At 37.0% G+C, this 15,641-nt stretch overlaps 1 protein-coding gene across 8 annotated transcripts in view; it reads right to left on the bottom strand.

The window, feature by feature from the left end:
* The window catches only part of RHOT1 (ras homolog family member T1), a 53,926-nt gene that overhangs the window by 19,459 nt on the left and 18,826 nt on the right, over positions 1 to 15,641 (bottom strand). For all 8 annotated transcript variants that reach the window (XR_016513910.1, XM_090290483.1, XM_090290481.1 and 5 more), the window contains exons 4-14: positions 13,963 to 14,006; positions 13,706 to 13,759; positions 13,498 to 13,550; positions 9,307 to 9,415; positions 8,896 to 8,997; positions 7,251 to 7,349; positions 6,593 to 6,701; positions 5,721 to 5,841; positions 3,560 to 3,644; positions 3,054 to 3,199; positions 1,103 to 1,203 (exon numbers count right to left, since the gene is read on the bottom strand). Coding sequence is in view for 7 of the 8 variants with exons in the window: in XM_090290483.1 (XP_090146609.1) it covers positions 1,103 to 1,203; positions 3,054 to 3,199; positions 3,560 to 3,644; positions 5,721 to 5,841; positions 6,593 to 6,701; positions 7,251 to 7,349; positions 8,896 to 8,997; positions 9,307 to 9,415; positions 13,498 to 13,550; positions 13,706 to 13,759; positions 13,963 to 14,006 (1,023 nt within the window). In the remaining variant the exon portion in view is untranslated. The remainder of the gene's footprint in view (positions 1 to 1,102; positions 1,204 to 3,053; positions 3,200 to 3,559; positions 3,645 to 5,720; positions 5,842 to 6,592; positions 6,702 to 7,250; positions 7,350 to 8,895; positions 8,998 to 9,306; positions 9,416 to 13,497; positions 13,551 to 13,705; positions 13,760 to 13,962; positions 14,007 to 15,641) is intronic.

Raw genomic sequence — 15,641 nt, forward strand, 5'->3', positions numbered from 1 at the left:
AAAAGATTAAAAAAAAAGCACACAATAATTATGGCTTAGTTAAATAAGTTATAGGACACCCACATGATGATGCATTATTTAGCATTAAAGATATATAAAAGTATAATTAGAGATATAGAAAGATGTCCACAGTATTTTGTTGCATTAAGAAAACCTCGTGCTGGCCAGCAATTAGTTTCTTACTCTTTGATGCTGAATTCAATACTGTCTAATTGGTTAACTGTTAAAGGGTACTTGTTCTGTCAATTTAAGATTGGTTGTCTTCTTGTGCTGAAGCTTCCTGCAAGATACAGCATTTCTCTGCTACCAATTACAATGTAAAAAACTCTTGAAATATCAGTTCCCTAGTGTGTTATTTCCATACCCATGGGTTTTCTTTAAGTGGAGGACATTGCTTCGCAAGAATGACAAGATTTGTGAAAAATTTACTAATGTGGAAAATGGTTACAAAGCTGAGAGATGTACAATTAGATGAATATCAGGATCATGTTATTGGCATTGTTTTCAATGTTCAAAGAAAATTAAAATACAGGGAAAACAATACTTTTAATGCCCATGGCCCTCCCAGATTTTCATCAGAGGAGTAAAGTTGGGGGTAAACTAGAAGGAGAGAGAGAGAGAGAGAGAGAGAGAGAGAGAGAGAGAGAGAGAGAGAGTGTGTGTGTGTGTGTAGCAAGTTATTTTAAAAAATATTTTGTACTACAAACTTTTAAAAATTTTATTTATTTATTTATGAAAGAGGGGAAGGAAAGGAGAAGGAGAGGGAGAGAAACATCCATCAGTTACCTCTTGTACAACCCCAACTGGGGACCTGGCCCACAAACCAGGCATGTGCCACAACTGGGAACTGAATCAGTGACCCCTCAGTTCACAGGCCGGCACTCAATCCACTGAGCCACACCAGCCAGGGCTACGCTTTCCTTTTTTGATAAACAATAAAATCAAGCATCTTAACTCAAAAGATATTACCAAATCACAAGGAAAACAAGTAACAGTGTAGAAAAGGAAGAGCAGCAAAGATATGTTTACTTTCACTTTTTACATATAAATGTAAAATCTTAAAAATTTATCTGATTTTTAAAATAATTAAGTGGATACTCACTTGTAATGGCTGCAGCCTGAGACTCTTGCTCAGTCAGTATGGAATAGCCCAAGTAGCCCAAATACTCCAGGCACCGCTGTACATCTAAATACGTTGTGAGCCTAGCAAATAGGAGAGTTTAAAATGTGGAAAGTTCCTCAATGAACACGTATAGAAAAAAAGTTCAATACAGCACCTCAAATAATTTTACCACTAGAGCCAGATAAGTTTTGTCAGACTGCTTTAATTTCCCATTCGCCCAACCACGGTTCTTCCTACCATGCCATCCTTAGAACAGAGACGGAAGGAGAGTGCAAGAGGTGGGGGGATTCCTGTATCTACTCCAGAGAGAGCAAGGCCACGGGGACGAGCAGTGAGCTGCTGGCAGAATCCAGAGCTGGAATTTTTTATATAACCTGCTTCCCAAGTTAGGGTTGGCCAAAAAGTTGGCTCGCCTTTTTTCCATACAGTAGCTCATAGTTGTCTTTAACTTCATTTGAAATAATTTTGTTAGATTGTATTGTGAGAGCTGTCACATCAGAGTGCATTTCCAAAAAAGGTTATCAAAATTGGTGAATTTTTGTGTAGCCATTTTAATACTGAAAATGGAAGAAAATACACAACATTATTGGCATATTATGCTTTATTATTTCAAGGAAGGTAAAAGTGCAACTGAAATGCACAAAAGATTTGTGCAGTGTGTGGAGGAGGCGCTGAGACTGATCCAATGTGTCAAAAGTGGTTTGCAAAGTCTCATGCTGGAGATTTCTTGTTGGACAATGCTCCGGTCATGCAGACCAGCTGAAGATGATAGCAATGAAATTGGACACTAACTGAGAACTATCAATGTTATACCACTCAGGAGATAGCCACATACTCAAAATATCCAAATCAATGAAGTTATTGGTGAAAATGAAAAATGTGTCTTTTATTTTATAGAAAAAACCATATGAACTTTTTGGCCACCCATTACACAGTCGGCAGCCGTCCATCTCGAGAGACGATGGTGTAGCTTCTTAAGAGTCTATCTGCACCGCCGAGAATGGTTGTGCAGTCCGACTCAGGAGTGACACGGTATCTGTCTCCTCCCGTGTTGAATCGACATCTTGCGATGACGCTGGAGTGTCCTCTCCAGTGAAGCTGAAGTTACAGAGCCTGGGCAGGGTGATATGGAGGGTCTGCTGTTGCCCATGCAGCAGACCCCCCCTCTCTTCGCAGCTGAAGGATCCAAGGGAAAGACGGAGTCAATACAGCTTGGCTTCAGGTGCGCCGCAGGAGTTGCCGGTGTTGACTACAACGTCAAACCGCCTTAGGGACTCCATTACACAGTATACTGCAACTAATGGCTAGTTGAGAACTTAATTATAATTAAATCTGAAAAGGTTTGTGGAAGGAGCAAAAATAATTGAAAGGTACTTGAAATCAATTAGCCTCTTTTATGATTTGAAGAAAGCACAGATTCTGGTGTTCCAAAGGTTAGTCTCGCCAAGCCCAGCGTGATCGCGTTACGGTACATGACCAGAGGACTTCCGGGGCGCCCTAGACACAGCGGGAACTCTGCTGTGCCCAGACTGTGGACAAACCCTAAGAGCACATTAAAAACAAACTACCAAAAACCCTTACATTAAGTCTTCAGTGTCAAGTAAAAGATGCTCTCTCTACATTCCGAAGGTGTAAGAATTGTGCAATAGCAACGTAACCAAATCCCTTAATCAAAAAAGTATTAAAATATAGCTCACTTTTGATGTAAGTCTTCTATTTCCCTGTACTTCATCCAAAAGCAAACAGGTCCCTTCCTGATAAATTTCTAGAACATCTAAAGTTCACCTTAGAGATAGCAGCACTATAAATCCTGCTTATTACCAGAGAAGCACGTCATAAGATCTGAAAAACTTACAAAATGATTAATGTAGAGCACCATATTTTTAAACTAGTGGGAACTTCAGAGGAAACAGATGAGCTCTATACTCACGTCCACTGGGATAGGAATCCCTGGTAGGTTATCCAGCCTTTTTCATTTGTACAAACTGTGTTATTCACATCTGGCCCCCAAGGTATGTAAGGGAAAACTTTAAACAAGTCCTTAAGCTCATCAGGTGACAAAGCACAGTCTCTATCCTGAAGATACACAGGAAGTATAATAATGTTTATGTATCTAAGAAAATAATTCCCAAACACAAAAGCCCCCTGAGTCTAGTAAAGCTGAAAACTAACACATAAAAAGAAATTTTACATTTTATCAAGAAAATTTCTCACATGTATATAAGAAAACTTATGCAAGAGTCTATAGAAACCAGATTTTTTCATCTTGAGAAAATAAAAGTAAGTAAATAAGAGAAAGTATTTTTGCTAGTTTAACTCAAGAGAGTGTAAGCAATTTTTGGCTCTGTGACGTGAGTACCCCATAGCTAAGGGAACAGTTATGAAATCACCCACTGAAAAATATTTTATCATGGAAAACTGCAGCAAGAAGCTTACCAAATCATGCTTGTCAAAGGTGCTTTGGAGAAACAAATATGCATGATGATTTAATTCAGTTGTGCAATCAGGAGGTATTTTTAGCCTATTGACGAAAAAATTTAAGAGTAAAACAAATCATTAATCAAGTATTAAAATTTAATTTAAGAAATGAATATAAAACTGCAACAAGTCTTTTTGTGGGATAACACCATTTACAAAATGTCTTTGCTGAAGCCATTTAGATTTTTCCCAGGAAAAGTCACATGGCAATCCTCAAGGGTCATAATAAGGCTCATTCCGAGTTGACATGTAAAGTTTTCTTAAATATCTGAAGGGCAGGTTGAAATAAAAATTTTACAAATAATACTGATTAAATCATAATGGGTTGTTCCTCCCATATAAATAAGTCTTAAGTCATAATTATGTCAACAAGTGTAATGAGTTGAAAATGATGTAAAGAGATGTTATTTCTGCCTGATTTGACCTTTGTGACCCACCCTAATTCAGTTCAATAAACATTTATTAAAGGCACTAAACTAAGTTTTAGGGACACAAAAACAAGACAGGCTTCCTACTTCTAAGAACCACATTCAAGTGGGAGAGGAACTGCACACAGATAACCTCACTAGGAGTGCTGAGGAGCCCCCAAGAAATGGACCGTCTCTAGCCTGGGGGTGGAAAGGTGTCAGCACTGCTGGGAGACACTGGCACCTGACTTGAGACTTGAAAGATAAGGGGCATTAATTAGGTTGAGGGGAGAGGGAGGGAGGGAGTGAAAATTCCACGGGCAAAAGCCTGGAGTAGAAAACAGCATGACTGGGGACTATATGTAGTTCAGTACTTACTGCTAGAATGAAGGCAGGGAGTGAGCATGAACAGACCAGGGATGACCTCGTGTGCCACCTTAAGAAGCTTGGGCTTTATCCTGTCCTGAGGGGGAAGTGCCATGGCCAAATCTGTATTTACGTATCTATTAATCTAGCAACAGTGTGAAGGACAGAGGGAGAGAGTATAATAAGAAAGCCAGAAAGATTTAAGCGGTGGTTCTAAGAGGCTGTTCTGCAGAGAGCAGCGAAAGCAGCAAAGCCGCCGCAACCGAGGGGGTTTCCTCGCTGTCACACTTAACAAAGCAGTAAGCAGCCACTTGCAGATTTCATCGACCCACATAAAGGGCACAGAAAAGAAAACTTGACAAAAAGGTCCTGGAACAAATTCATTCATTTGTTCAATATATATTCACTGAAAAATCTGGAAAATTACTTAAGCCAAGGTTTAATAACTTTGGCAAGAGAGGTTTCAACTTAGAACTGATTAATGGACCAGGAATCCAACCAGAAAGAACTTCGCTTCCTCAATGATGGGGGAAGCAAAAAAAAAAGCTTTTCTGAACCCTTCTATAGATAGCTAGAGGTGCCTTGCTAAAATGAAAAAGGACAACATGAAGATTACACTCTGCTGAAAAAGGGAAGAGGAAAGGCTGAAGCCTCAAAAGTCAGATCTTCGGCAGTCACTTCCCCGCCACAGGAGTGGCATCCTACAGCAAGGGAGTCTCCTGTCTCAGGGTGACTCTGGGTCCACTTTTAAACCAACAGAACTTAAAAATAGCAGTATCTAATAGAAAATAACCAGAAGTAGACTGGTTATTTAGGAAAAATAGTTAGTTTATCCTGAGTTATAAACAGGCTATAAACCTCAGGGAGGAGAAGAACTAATTTAAAAAAATAAAAATAAAAAAAGCTAACCAATACATCAATATTTCTCATCTCTTGATTTCAAAAACAGTTTGTAAAATGAATTTTAAAGAATATTTGCATTCTCCAAAAGAAAAGGAAGTCTGGGCCATGCTCTACATTAGTGGTTCTCCGCTGGGTGTGATTTTACTCCTGAGGGAACATATGGCAATTTCTAGAGATGCGAGACACGTTGGGTTGTCACAGCTGGGGGAGGAGGCATTACTGGCATCTAAGAATGTGCTTAACATCCTATAATGCATGGGACAGACCCTACAGCAAAGAATTATCCAGATCAAAAAGTCAATAAAGCTGAGGGTGGGAAACCCTGTTATAAACCTCTCTGTAGCTCTAAATAATTCCTTAGTACCCTAAAGCCTTCCTATGTGGTAAATAAAACTTTAAAGTACTTGGCGAGTGAAATCAATTAGCAAGCCAAAGGTACATACAAGGGGAATAAATACTCAGGTGTCAAATCCAGATCATCATCATAACCAAATCGTCGAAGCACGGTCCAAGTAGTTTCATGTCTCCCTCTCTGGATAAAAAGTGTGTGTAAAAAAAGAAAACCTGAAATAAAATGAATTAGTAAATACAGTTGATGTGAGAAAGGGTACAGAATCCATGGGAGAAAAGCATGTAACACATAATGACAAGAGCTACATTCATCAACATTTACGTACAAGTTTTGAATACTGAAGGTCAAATCAAAACAAAATCGCAAGTGTCTCAATAAAGACAGAGCTGATTTCAGAATCATTTTACATATGCCCCCAGGCCAGCAAGGGAGGATACCGGATGAAAGGGCCAGAAACACATCCCAAGGAATATACTGACATTCACAAAGTTATACAATAAAAACAAAGAAAATTGTTTTATAGATCTCTTTGTGTTTTATAATAAAAAATTCTGGTTTTCATTTCTTATTTTATTGTGATTTTATCACATATCCCACAGGGAACATTTTGTACTTGGTATATCTGACTGACAGACAAAATGTCTTCCCTAAAAATAATTTCTACTTAAAGGATGTTTGTGAACTAACAAAAGTTTAAGATAAATTTCTTTGTTCCAGAAATCTCTTTTCCTCTGATGAATCCTTAGCATTCCTGGGATATAACCAATCTTCCTTCCTCTAATTTATGCTGGCAGCAAGGGTAATTATACCTACCAAATTGTCTTTTCCAACTCCTACATATCCAAGTTAGACTTTAGGCATATGATTAAATACAAATATTTCTTTAAAGTATAAATAATGTTATAAAGACCTTAACCTTTGGAACTATTAAGTTCAGAAGGGGGAAAAACACCATTCACTCACCTTTCAACGTCAATCCACTATCGGCCACACCATCACTTATATGTTTTCTGACTACATTCTTGACATCTTCCAGAGCCTGAGGAGCTAGTGGAGTGTTGAAACAAATTCTCTAGCAAAAATAAGTAATTAATTTTTTAAAAAATTATAAAATCAGCATTAAGACCCCAAATAATATACAAGAAATATTAATCTACAAAGTAATATTAAATCAATGAGTTGCAACCAAAAGAAACAAATTCTAAATTAGGATGGTCTCTGTCTTGTATTGTTTATGGAAAGCATGTCATATTTAGAAGGAAAGAAACTGTCCTTACACTCCCCATCACATGTCTGAAACACAGGGCTCTTTGTGAAGCTATGCTATACAAAACCAAGAAAGAAAAATAATTCAGAGTTCAGACTTCAAGTCATCCTTAATATACCCATTGTGTACCATGAAATAACGCTACCAAAGAGTCCCCTTGATTCCTATGCATAAGGGAGTTTTGTACTCTAGGCAAAGACTTAAATAGCTTGGTATGAAAGATAGTTTTACATAAAAGAATCTCAAGTTAACCAACATACCACTGTTTAAGCTAACAAATTCTTACAGCTTTTCTCAGCCCCCAAAAAGTAAAAACACCAAAGTACACAAATGTCAGAAAAAGAGAAGGGCTACCTGAAAGAAGTTGAGTTCCCCATCGCTGAGAGTGCCATCATTATCTTGATCTGATATTTTAAATATACGAGTAAGGGCTTTTATACAGGCTGGTTTCATCTATAAATCATTGAGAAAAGAAACAATTGTTTTAATTAAAAGTTAGGATTTTAAAATATGATTTTAAGTAAGGCTAAGAATAATTCTGACTGTTCTCAATGTCAAACACATAACATCAAATACAACCAACATGAAAAATGAACTAAAGCCAAGCCATTTACTTTTATACCCAAAACCTTTTTAAGTAAATGAGGACCAATATTTGGATGGTCAAACTCTCCCTTCATGACCACAAATCTTCCAAGGATAGGCAAGAGAGAGTGGTTCATCTTAAGAGAAAATTCATTCTCCCAGTCATATAAAGAAATATTTTTTTATGCCCTCCCTCATTTCATAAAGAATTTCAGCGGATTTATAAAACTACTGAGGGCTTTCTTTCCCAACTTTTGATTTTGAAAAAAATTTCAGCTTTATTGAGATATAATCAACTACTGGTTTTTGACCATCAACCTTCTGGTAGCAGAATGGAATTAAATGTTTTAATCTGTGACTTATGCATGTGTGTGTTAGTCAAAGCTGGAATATAAAATGTGCTTATTCACAAACAGGTGGCAAAATAGCACTGGTTGGTAAATGTAAAAGCCTTTCACTAACTTCCTATTATCAGATAAATTTCCTACATTTAAAAAGAATCCCACCTTTTGTGACTCTATAAAACTTTTGTATGTAATGCTGCTGGAAATATATGTTGACATCTTTTTTAATATTTGTTTTAGGATTTATAATGCATAGAACAAATATTTGACTATTTAAAATAAGGCCCACAAGCTTCTAATTTGTATAATTGCTATAGGATAATCACTGTCAACAATTTTGAGAAAATAAAACTTTCAGGAAGATCGCACTGAACATTGTGTAAACTTGGAAGTAGATCTCTGGTGGATACATATGAATCACGGAAGTTACATGGCAAGGTGAGGAAATGTATACATATTGACTTCAGTGATATGGACGTCAGTGATATGGCTATCCAGAGCAAACAGTAATGATGAGTTCTGACCATGCTGTCAAACTCAAAATAAATTTCTTTTAAAATAGGAAAGGAAACAGTTATTTTCCCAAACATATAAAAACAATCCCTTTTTGTTTTAAATGGGGTCTCTAGAAAAGCCATTTGATATAATTAGAAAAAGATAAAACCTAAGATATAAAGAGATTAGAAAGAACTGAGGAAAAGAAAGTCAAACATTTAGAGCACTAGATAGGGGTTCCTTTATAAAAGAGTACTAAATGGACTATCACGTATAACATCTACAATCATGGATGAATTTTTAATAATAAAGAATGGTAAGATAGTGCTTCTATTAATGTGATTCTAACACTAAATATTCAAAATTAATAAAGATTACATTGTGATATTTTATTTATTCTCCTTTTAAAAGTCTGTTATATAATAACCTAAATGTTTCAAAAAGTAGCAATAGTTAGAAAAACATATAAAACAATCTAAAAATCACCATTTTGTGCAAGTGGTTATTCCATACTACAGTTACTACCTACACATTCCAGCCCTTACTAACACAAACTGGGGGGTCAGGGGGGTTACCTCTTTCTCCTCTGGGCAGTACAAGGGCCCTGTAGGATGAAGAACAGCTTTCTGTGCATAATAAAAGAGCTCTGATATGTTCTTCAGATTTTTTGCTGAACACTAAAAAAACAAAAAAAAGTTTAAAATTTTACACTCTGAAAGCAATTATGAAAGCTAAAAACAATTTTAAAACCATCAATATAAGGTAATAAGATTCCTTGAGGAAACTGAAAAATGCATTTTTCTTAGTGGATATCAGAAGATGATTGTCTACAAAGATCTCAGAGGCCAACTTCAAGTTCTCTGATTTGGTTTAATGACTTCACAAATTGCAGGAAATGTATTCCATCCCACATCTCCCACTCTTCTCTTCCAAACTTCAATTTAGTGAGAATTCAACAGTAAATTTCAAAATCAAATAAGGCATACCTCCACACAGGTTTCTATTTCTGTGTACTGGTTCATAATAGGAAGGATGGTCTCCATACTACTGTATTCCACTAGATCAGATTTGTTCCCAACCAATATCAAAGGCAGCCTGAAATAAGCAGGGCACATTGTAATAATAAGGCAGGCAAAAAGCATTAGATTTTTATTTTAATGTACATCATAACCCATTCTAACTAATAAGCTTTACTTAATTTCCCCAAGATGAATCCTGTATTGTAATCGGCTCAAGCCCACTAGAGAACATATTCAACCAATATGTATTGAGTACCTATTAGAGGCCAGGTATTGTTCCAGGCATTAAGGACATAGGCAGACAGGGTCCCACCCCATTCTAGTAAAAATCAGGACATGGACAAAAAGCAAATAAACAAAGAAGACAATTTCCAATTCTGTAAGTGCTATGAAGAAAATAAATAGGGGAATATGGGATAGAGTAATGAAAGGTAACTAATTATATGTGATAATCAGGGAAACATCTCTCTGATAAGGTGGCATTTGGGTCAAGGAGTGAGAAGTGAAATGGAATCTGCCGTATGAGGAGCCAGAGAAGAGCTGGCCAGGAAGAAGGGACAGCATGTACAATGACCCCAAACTGAGAAACATCCTGATGAGCCCAAAAAATAAAAAAATCCCAGAGTGGCTGGTGAGTCCTGAGCAATAGAGAAGAGGCAGGGAATGGGGTTGAAGAGAGGAGCAAAAACCAAACATGTAAGGACTTACAGATGTAGTCAGGAGTGTAGCAGGTTTTATTGTAAGTGTAAAATGGGAAGCTACTGGGGATGACACGATCTGCTGGACCTTTTAAAATGCAGCCATTTGTTACCTTTTAGTAAAATATTTACAGGATGATATGACAGGTTACAGCTGGAAGATTAGATATGGAGGTTGAGGGAAAGGCAAAAAACAAAAAAATACACAGGGTTTTAGCTAGACAAAATGAGTAGATCTCCTGAGACAGAAAAGATTGAGAGGTTTTTTTGGGGAGGGGGCAGGGAATTAAGGCTTTTGTTTCAGACAACTTAAATTTGACAGGCCTATCATAAATCTAAATAGGGAAATCAAAGAGAACTAGCCTAGTGGAGAACTGTTATTTGTGACCATGCAAGAGATTTTGGAGGGAAAGCAAATCATCTTGATGGAACTCCAGAATGCAATAGGGATACTTGCAAGTATTTATTTACCCCTTTAGTGTAGTTATGCATTAAAAAAAAAAACAAAATAAAAAAACCTGATCCACTATAAAACCCAAATATAGATTCCTAAGAAACTCAGAAGAGTTTCCAAAAATGTAGTGGCTTGCAACCAAAGGTATGCTCAGAATAATTTAGGGAGCTTAAAAAAAAATACACATGTCCAAGCCCTACTCCAAATCTACTAATTCTAATATTATAAGGGTGGGCAAAGGCATCTATATTTTTTAAAAATACCTCAGATGACAGTGATGAGCACCCCCAGTTAAGAACCACTATAATAGAGGAATAAGGAGATCGCTGAAAAAGGTGAAGGGGAATAAGAGGTACAAACTTTCAGTTCTAAAATAAACCACAGAGATGTAGTGTACAGCACAGGGAATATAGTCAGTGATATTATAATAACTTTGCACGGTGACAGATGGTTACTAGACTTAGTACAGTGATCACATCATTTGGTATATAAATTTTTATTTTATTATTATTTTTTAATCCTCACCCAAGGCTATGTTTATTGATTTTAGAGAGAGAGGAAGGGAGAGAGAAACATCAATCAGTTGCCTACCATACCACACCCCAAAAGGGGATCGAACCCACAATCTAGGTGTCAGAGATCATACCCGTGACCTTTCAGTGCACGGGACAATGCTCTAACCAACTGAACCACCCGGCCAGGGCCAGTATATAAATTTCTAATCACCATGTTTACACCTAAAAACAAATATAACGTTGTAGTCCAACCATATGTTAATGAAAAAAATTTTTTTTTAAACACTGTAACAATGACCCAAGGAAGTCCTACAAAGAATACATATGTAACAAATATAAACTTAACGGCCTGGGCTGGGTAGCTCAGTTGGTTAGTGTCCTGCCAATAGGCCGAAGTTTACGGATTTGATCCCCTCCCCAGTCAGGGCACACACAAGAATCAACCCATGAATGCATAAATAAGTGGAACAACAAATCGATGTTTCTCTCTCTCTTTTCTTCCCTCTCACTAAAATAAAAAAATATATTTTAAAATATAAACTTAAGGGAGGAAGCTATTGAAAAATCTTGTAAGGGCCATATAATAAAGAAACCGACCACCTTGTGATAAGTCAACCACAAGAAAAATAAGTAAGTTCATATATTCAGGGAGGGAAAAAATACAGCCACAGCTGAGGAAGTTCAATTAGATCTTCAAACATTAAAAGCCACTTTCAGATGATACTAAAAGGACTACAAAACTAACCACAGCATTTTAGGATGCTGTCATAGTAAAGCCAAATTTTAAAAATTCAGTGGTCCAAACTGGTACCTGACAGACCCTGGCAAAACTGCCTTCTCTGAAGAGTCCCTCCTGGAAACGGCTTTAATATTTAGCAAGATAAGCAGATGTTAGGAACATGTAGGTGCAGGATCGTCCAAGGCAGCTCTGTTGAATACAGCCTTCTAAGTTGATGGAAATGTTCTTTATGTGTTCTGTCCATTACCATGATCATTTGAAATGCAACTAAGTGTATTCAAGAAACTTAATTTTTAGGTTTATTTCATTTCACTTAATTTAGTTTTAAATGGCCACACTGATCAGAGGCCATTGCACTGGACAGTGTAGCTCTAGAGGGTCATACTGCTCTTTGCTCCTTGACAGTAAGTCACTGTGAAGCTTAAAACCAAAGAGGAGCCATCCAAGCTGCAAGGCACAGCACACACAGCAGCATCTCAGTCCCAAGTCTCCTGATGTAGACATGTGAGACAGGGGTCAGTGACCATGCTTATCGGTTTAAAACCAGAGCTTTGGGTCTCAAGGCACAAAAATGCCCAACTAAAAAAAGCAAGTAAGGGGGGGGAGGGTATAAGGGGACTAAATGGTAATGGAAAAAAATACAATAAAGATTACATAAATAAAAAATCAAGTAGGCCTTGGCTGGTGTGGCTCAGTGGATTGAGTGCCAGCCTACAAACCGAGGGGTCACTGGTTCGATTCCCAGTCAGGGCACATGCCTGGCTTGTGGGCAAGGTCCCCAGTACGGGGCGTGCAGGAGGGAACCACATATCGATGTTTCTCTCTTTCTCCCTTCCTTCCCCCTCTCTAAAACTAAATAAAAATAAAGTCTTAAAAAATATTTTAAATTAAAATAAAAGGCAAGTAAAGGACCAGATGTGCACAATACATAGACATTAGTTGCCTTCTTAACATTTAAAAAGACGCAAATGCTTCATAAATAACATGTTCAATTATACAACGCAGCAAGAAAGATGTTTTTCCATTTTGACTTAAAATTCAAAGCATATGTACTGACAACCACCATCCTACTCAGAAAAATACAGAATGTGTGTTTTCTTGCTTTTTCTTCCAAAGACTTTCAATGAACTCTCCCTGTATAAATTCCTAAATGAAGCTCCCTAGAGATTTTTAGAGAACTTATAAAGCACTCATACATGCTTTATTTCATTGAATTCTTAAAATAACCACAACAGGTATTATCCTCATCTCTGCTTAGAGCTGAGGAAATGGCTCAATGAAATCAGTCTTAAAGCTCATAAGCAGCCAAACCAGATTTCAAAGGTCGTTCAATTCCTCCAAGTGCTGTGCTCTTACATACACCACACTAGGAACATCAATGACAACGGAGAAAGCCATGCCTCATCAAAGGGGCATCTCGAGTGAGAGGGCACACACTTTTCAAGCGGTAGTTTGAGAAAGAAAAATGTAAGATTATCAAGATATTTTATATCTGAAATTGTGAATCACTACAGTATCAGAGCTCTATTCTGTGCTTTGCTCTCAAATATTTGTGCTGCCTCAAATAATTTCTCCCCCCAAAAGGAGTGTGTATGCAAACAGGGGGAAAGACCAACAGCTAAAGCAAAGTGGCAAAATGTTACCTGGTGGATTTAACTGAAGGTTTTACAGATGTTCATTGTACTACTTCTTGCAACTGTTTTGTAAGTTTAAAACTTTTCAATATACAAAATCTGAGAGAGAAAAAATTACCTGCTGTCCTTGTCTGTTCTTTCATTTATGAGAGGAATCCATCGACTTGTTACCTAAAATGAAAATTATCAAGAGCTAAGCCATATGAGGTTCTTCTCTGAAAAGTGCCCAGCCCCTAGACCCCTAAAATTCTAATTTGAGGATCAATTTTGAAAGTGCCCCCATTGAAAATTAACTAAATATCGTGGAAAAAGTCATATATTCATACCTTATCAATAGAATGCTTGTTGTTAACAGCATAAACTATGCAGATGACATTAGCCTACAATAAAAATTAACAAATTAATAGTATTTTTGTAATAATACACACTTCGCACATCACTAAAAGGAAAATGTCCCTAAGGACTTACAGCAAAAATACATACATAGAGTCAGCAATAACAACTAAATAAATGGAAATGAAAAAAGCAGACTTAGACTCATCACTTTTCCCACCAAAAAACCTACAACTATTTTTTAACACACCTGTGATATTTCTTGATGAAGCTGTTCATCACTCTGTTCTGCTTCTACAAATGACAAAGTAAAAGAGTTTAATAGTTTCCACATGTCCATAAAAAAACAAATGGCCAAGCTAAAATCCATGCAACATCCATCTGACACTCCTCCAAACATCCTTCATTCCTCATGTCATGGTAGAGTGCCAGACCAGGGGGCAAAGACAAGGGCAAGCCAGGAGAAGGAAAGATTGATAAGGAAGCTGGCTGGCACTGAAAGACACGTTTACAAGAGGACAACTCAGAAACAGAAGAGCGGAAGGCATTGTATTATAAATCTAGGCCGGTATCTGCCCCAGAGTTGAGAAGGGTCAGGCAAAAGAGATCAGAAACCCAAGCTAGACGACTGGATGCTGAAAAGTCAGAAGCCCAGACAAAGAGCCTATCCACACACAAGGTTAAAAGGCCGTATGAGAATCTGGGCAATACAAGCTTAAGATCTAGATAGCAGATATGAGTAATATTAACCCAGTCCCCGAAGCAAAACTAGAACATGATAATGACAAGTCAAGAATCCCCTCCCTAGAGCGTATTTCTGGCCAGAACTGGACTCAATGGGGGGATGTGCCTATAACCCCATGGTGCACGAGATATGCGTGATATAGGTAGGATGAAGAAGCACACAACTGAAGCGCAAAGCCATTACTGACATACTAATTTAGATCATCTTACATTAAATGTTTCCCCCCAATATGCCTGTTATTTCAGATATACAAATTAATATCATAAACGAGTTCAACCGTACTTTATATTATGCTAAATAATTGGACATTTTAAATATCTTTTCATATGTTGAATAATCAATGGCTCAAGGTTCCAATTCTAATGCTGAAATGAATCTAATTATATGGCTACATATATTGAAAAAGAATAATTCTTTAAATAAAACTAGATATGAGACTGTAACAGAAAGCATCCAACCCTCTCAGATTCTAATACAGTGCCCTCCAACAGAAATGTAATGCAAGCATATATACATAATTTTAAATTTTCTAATAGTGACCTTAAGAAAAGTAAAAAGGAATGGGTAAAATTACTCTTCTATTTAACCCAAAATATCAAAATATTAAAACTTCAATATATTCTCAGAAAAATTATGAATGAGCTATTTTACATTTATGCGTCATACTAAGTCTCCTAAATCCATTTGCATTTTATAGTCACAGCACACTTCAGCTTAGGACTAATCCACCTGAAGTGTTCAAAGGGCCACATGTTTTAGACTGCACAGTACTAAGATTTCTTTTTTAGGCTACGTGGAATACCAGTTTAGATAGCAAAGTATTGCCAATGTAGTTATACCCATTCTAAAAATAGATTTAGATTCATAGCAAATTGAGTGGAGGGTACAAAAATTTCCCATATACCTCCTGCCTCAACATAGCTTCCCCCATTATCAATATCACCCATTGGAGTGGTACATGATGCAACTGACCCTTTAAAAAAAAAAAAAGTCCCAGGAGGTAGTAAAGGGTAAAGGGGGCCAAATATATGGTGACAGACGATGATCTGACTTAGGTGGTGGGCACACAATACATATGCAGATGATGTATCATAGAAATGTACACTTGAAATCTGTATGATCTTATTACTAATGTCGCCCCAATAAACTTAATTTAGAAATAAAAATTCCCAGAACAAAACAAA

Source organism: Furipterus horrens, unplaced genomic scaffold, assembly GCF_987537825.1.
Source record: "Furipterus horrens unplaced genomic scaffold, mFurHor1.1.pri manual_scaffold_11, whole genome shotgun sequence".
NCBI classification, from domain to species: domain Eukaryota; kingdom Metazoa; phylum Chordata; class Mammalia; order Chiroptera; family Furipteridae; genus Furipterus; species Furipterus horrens.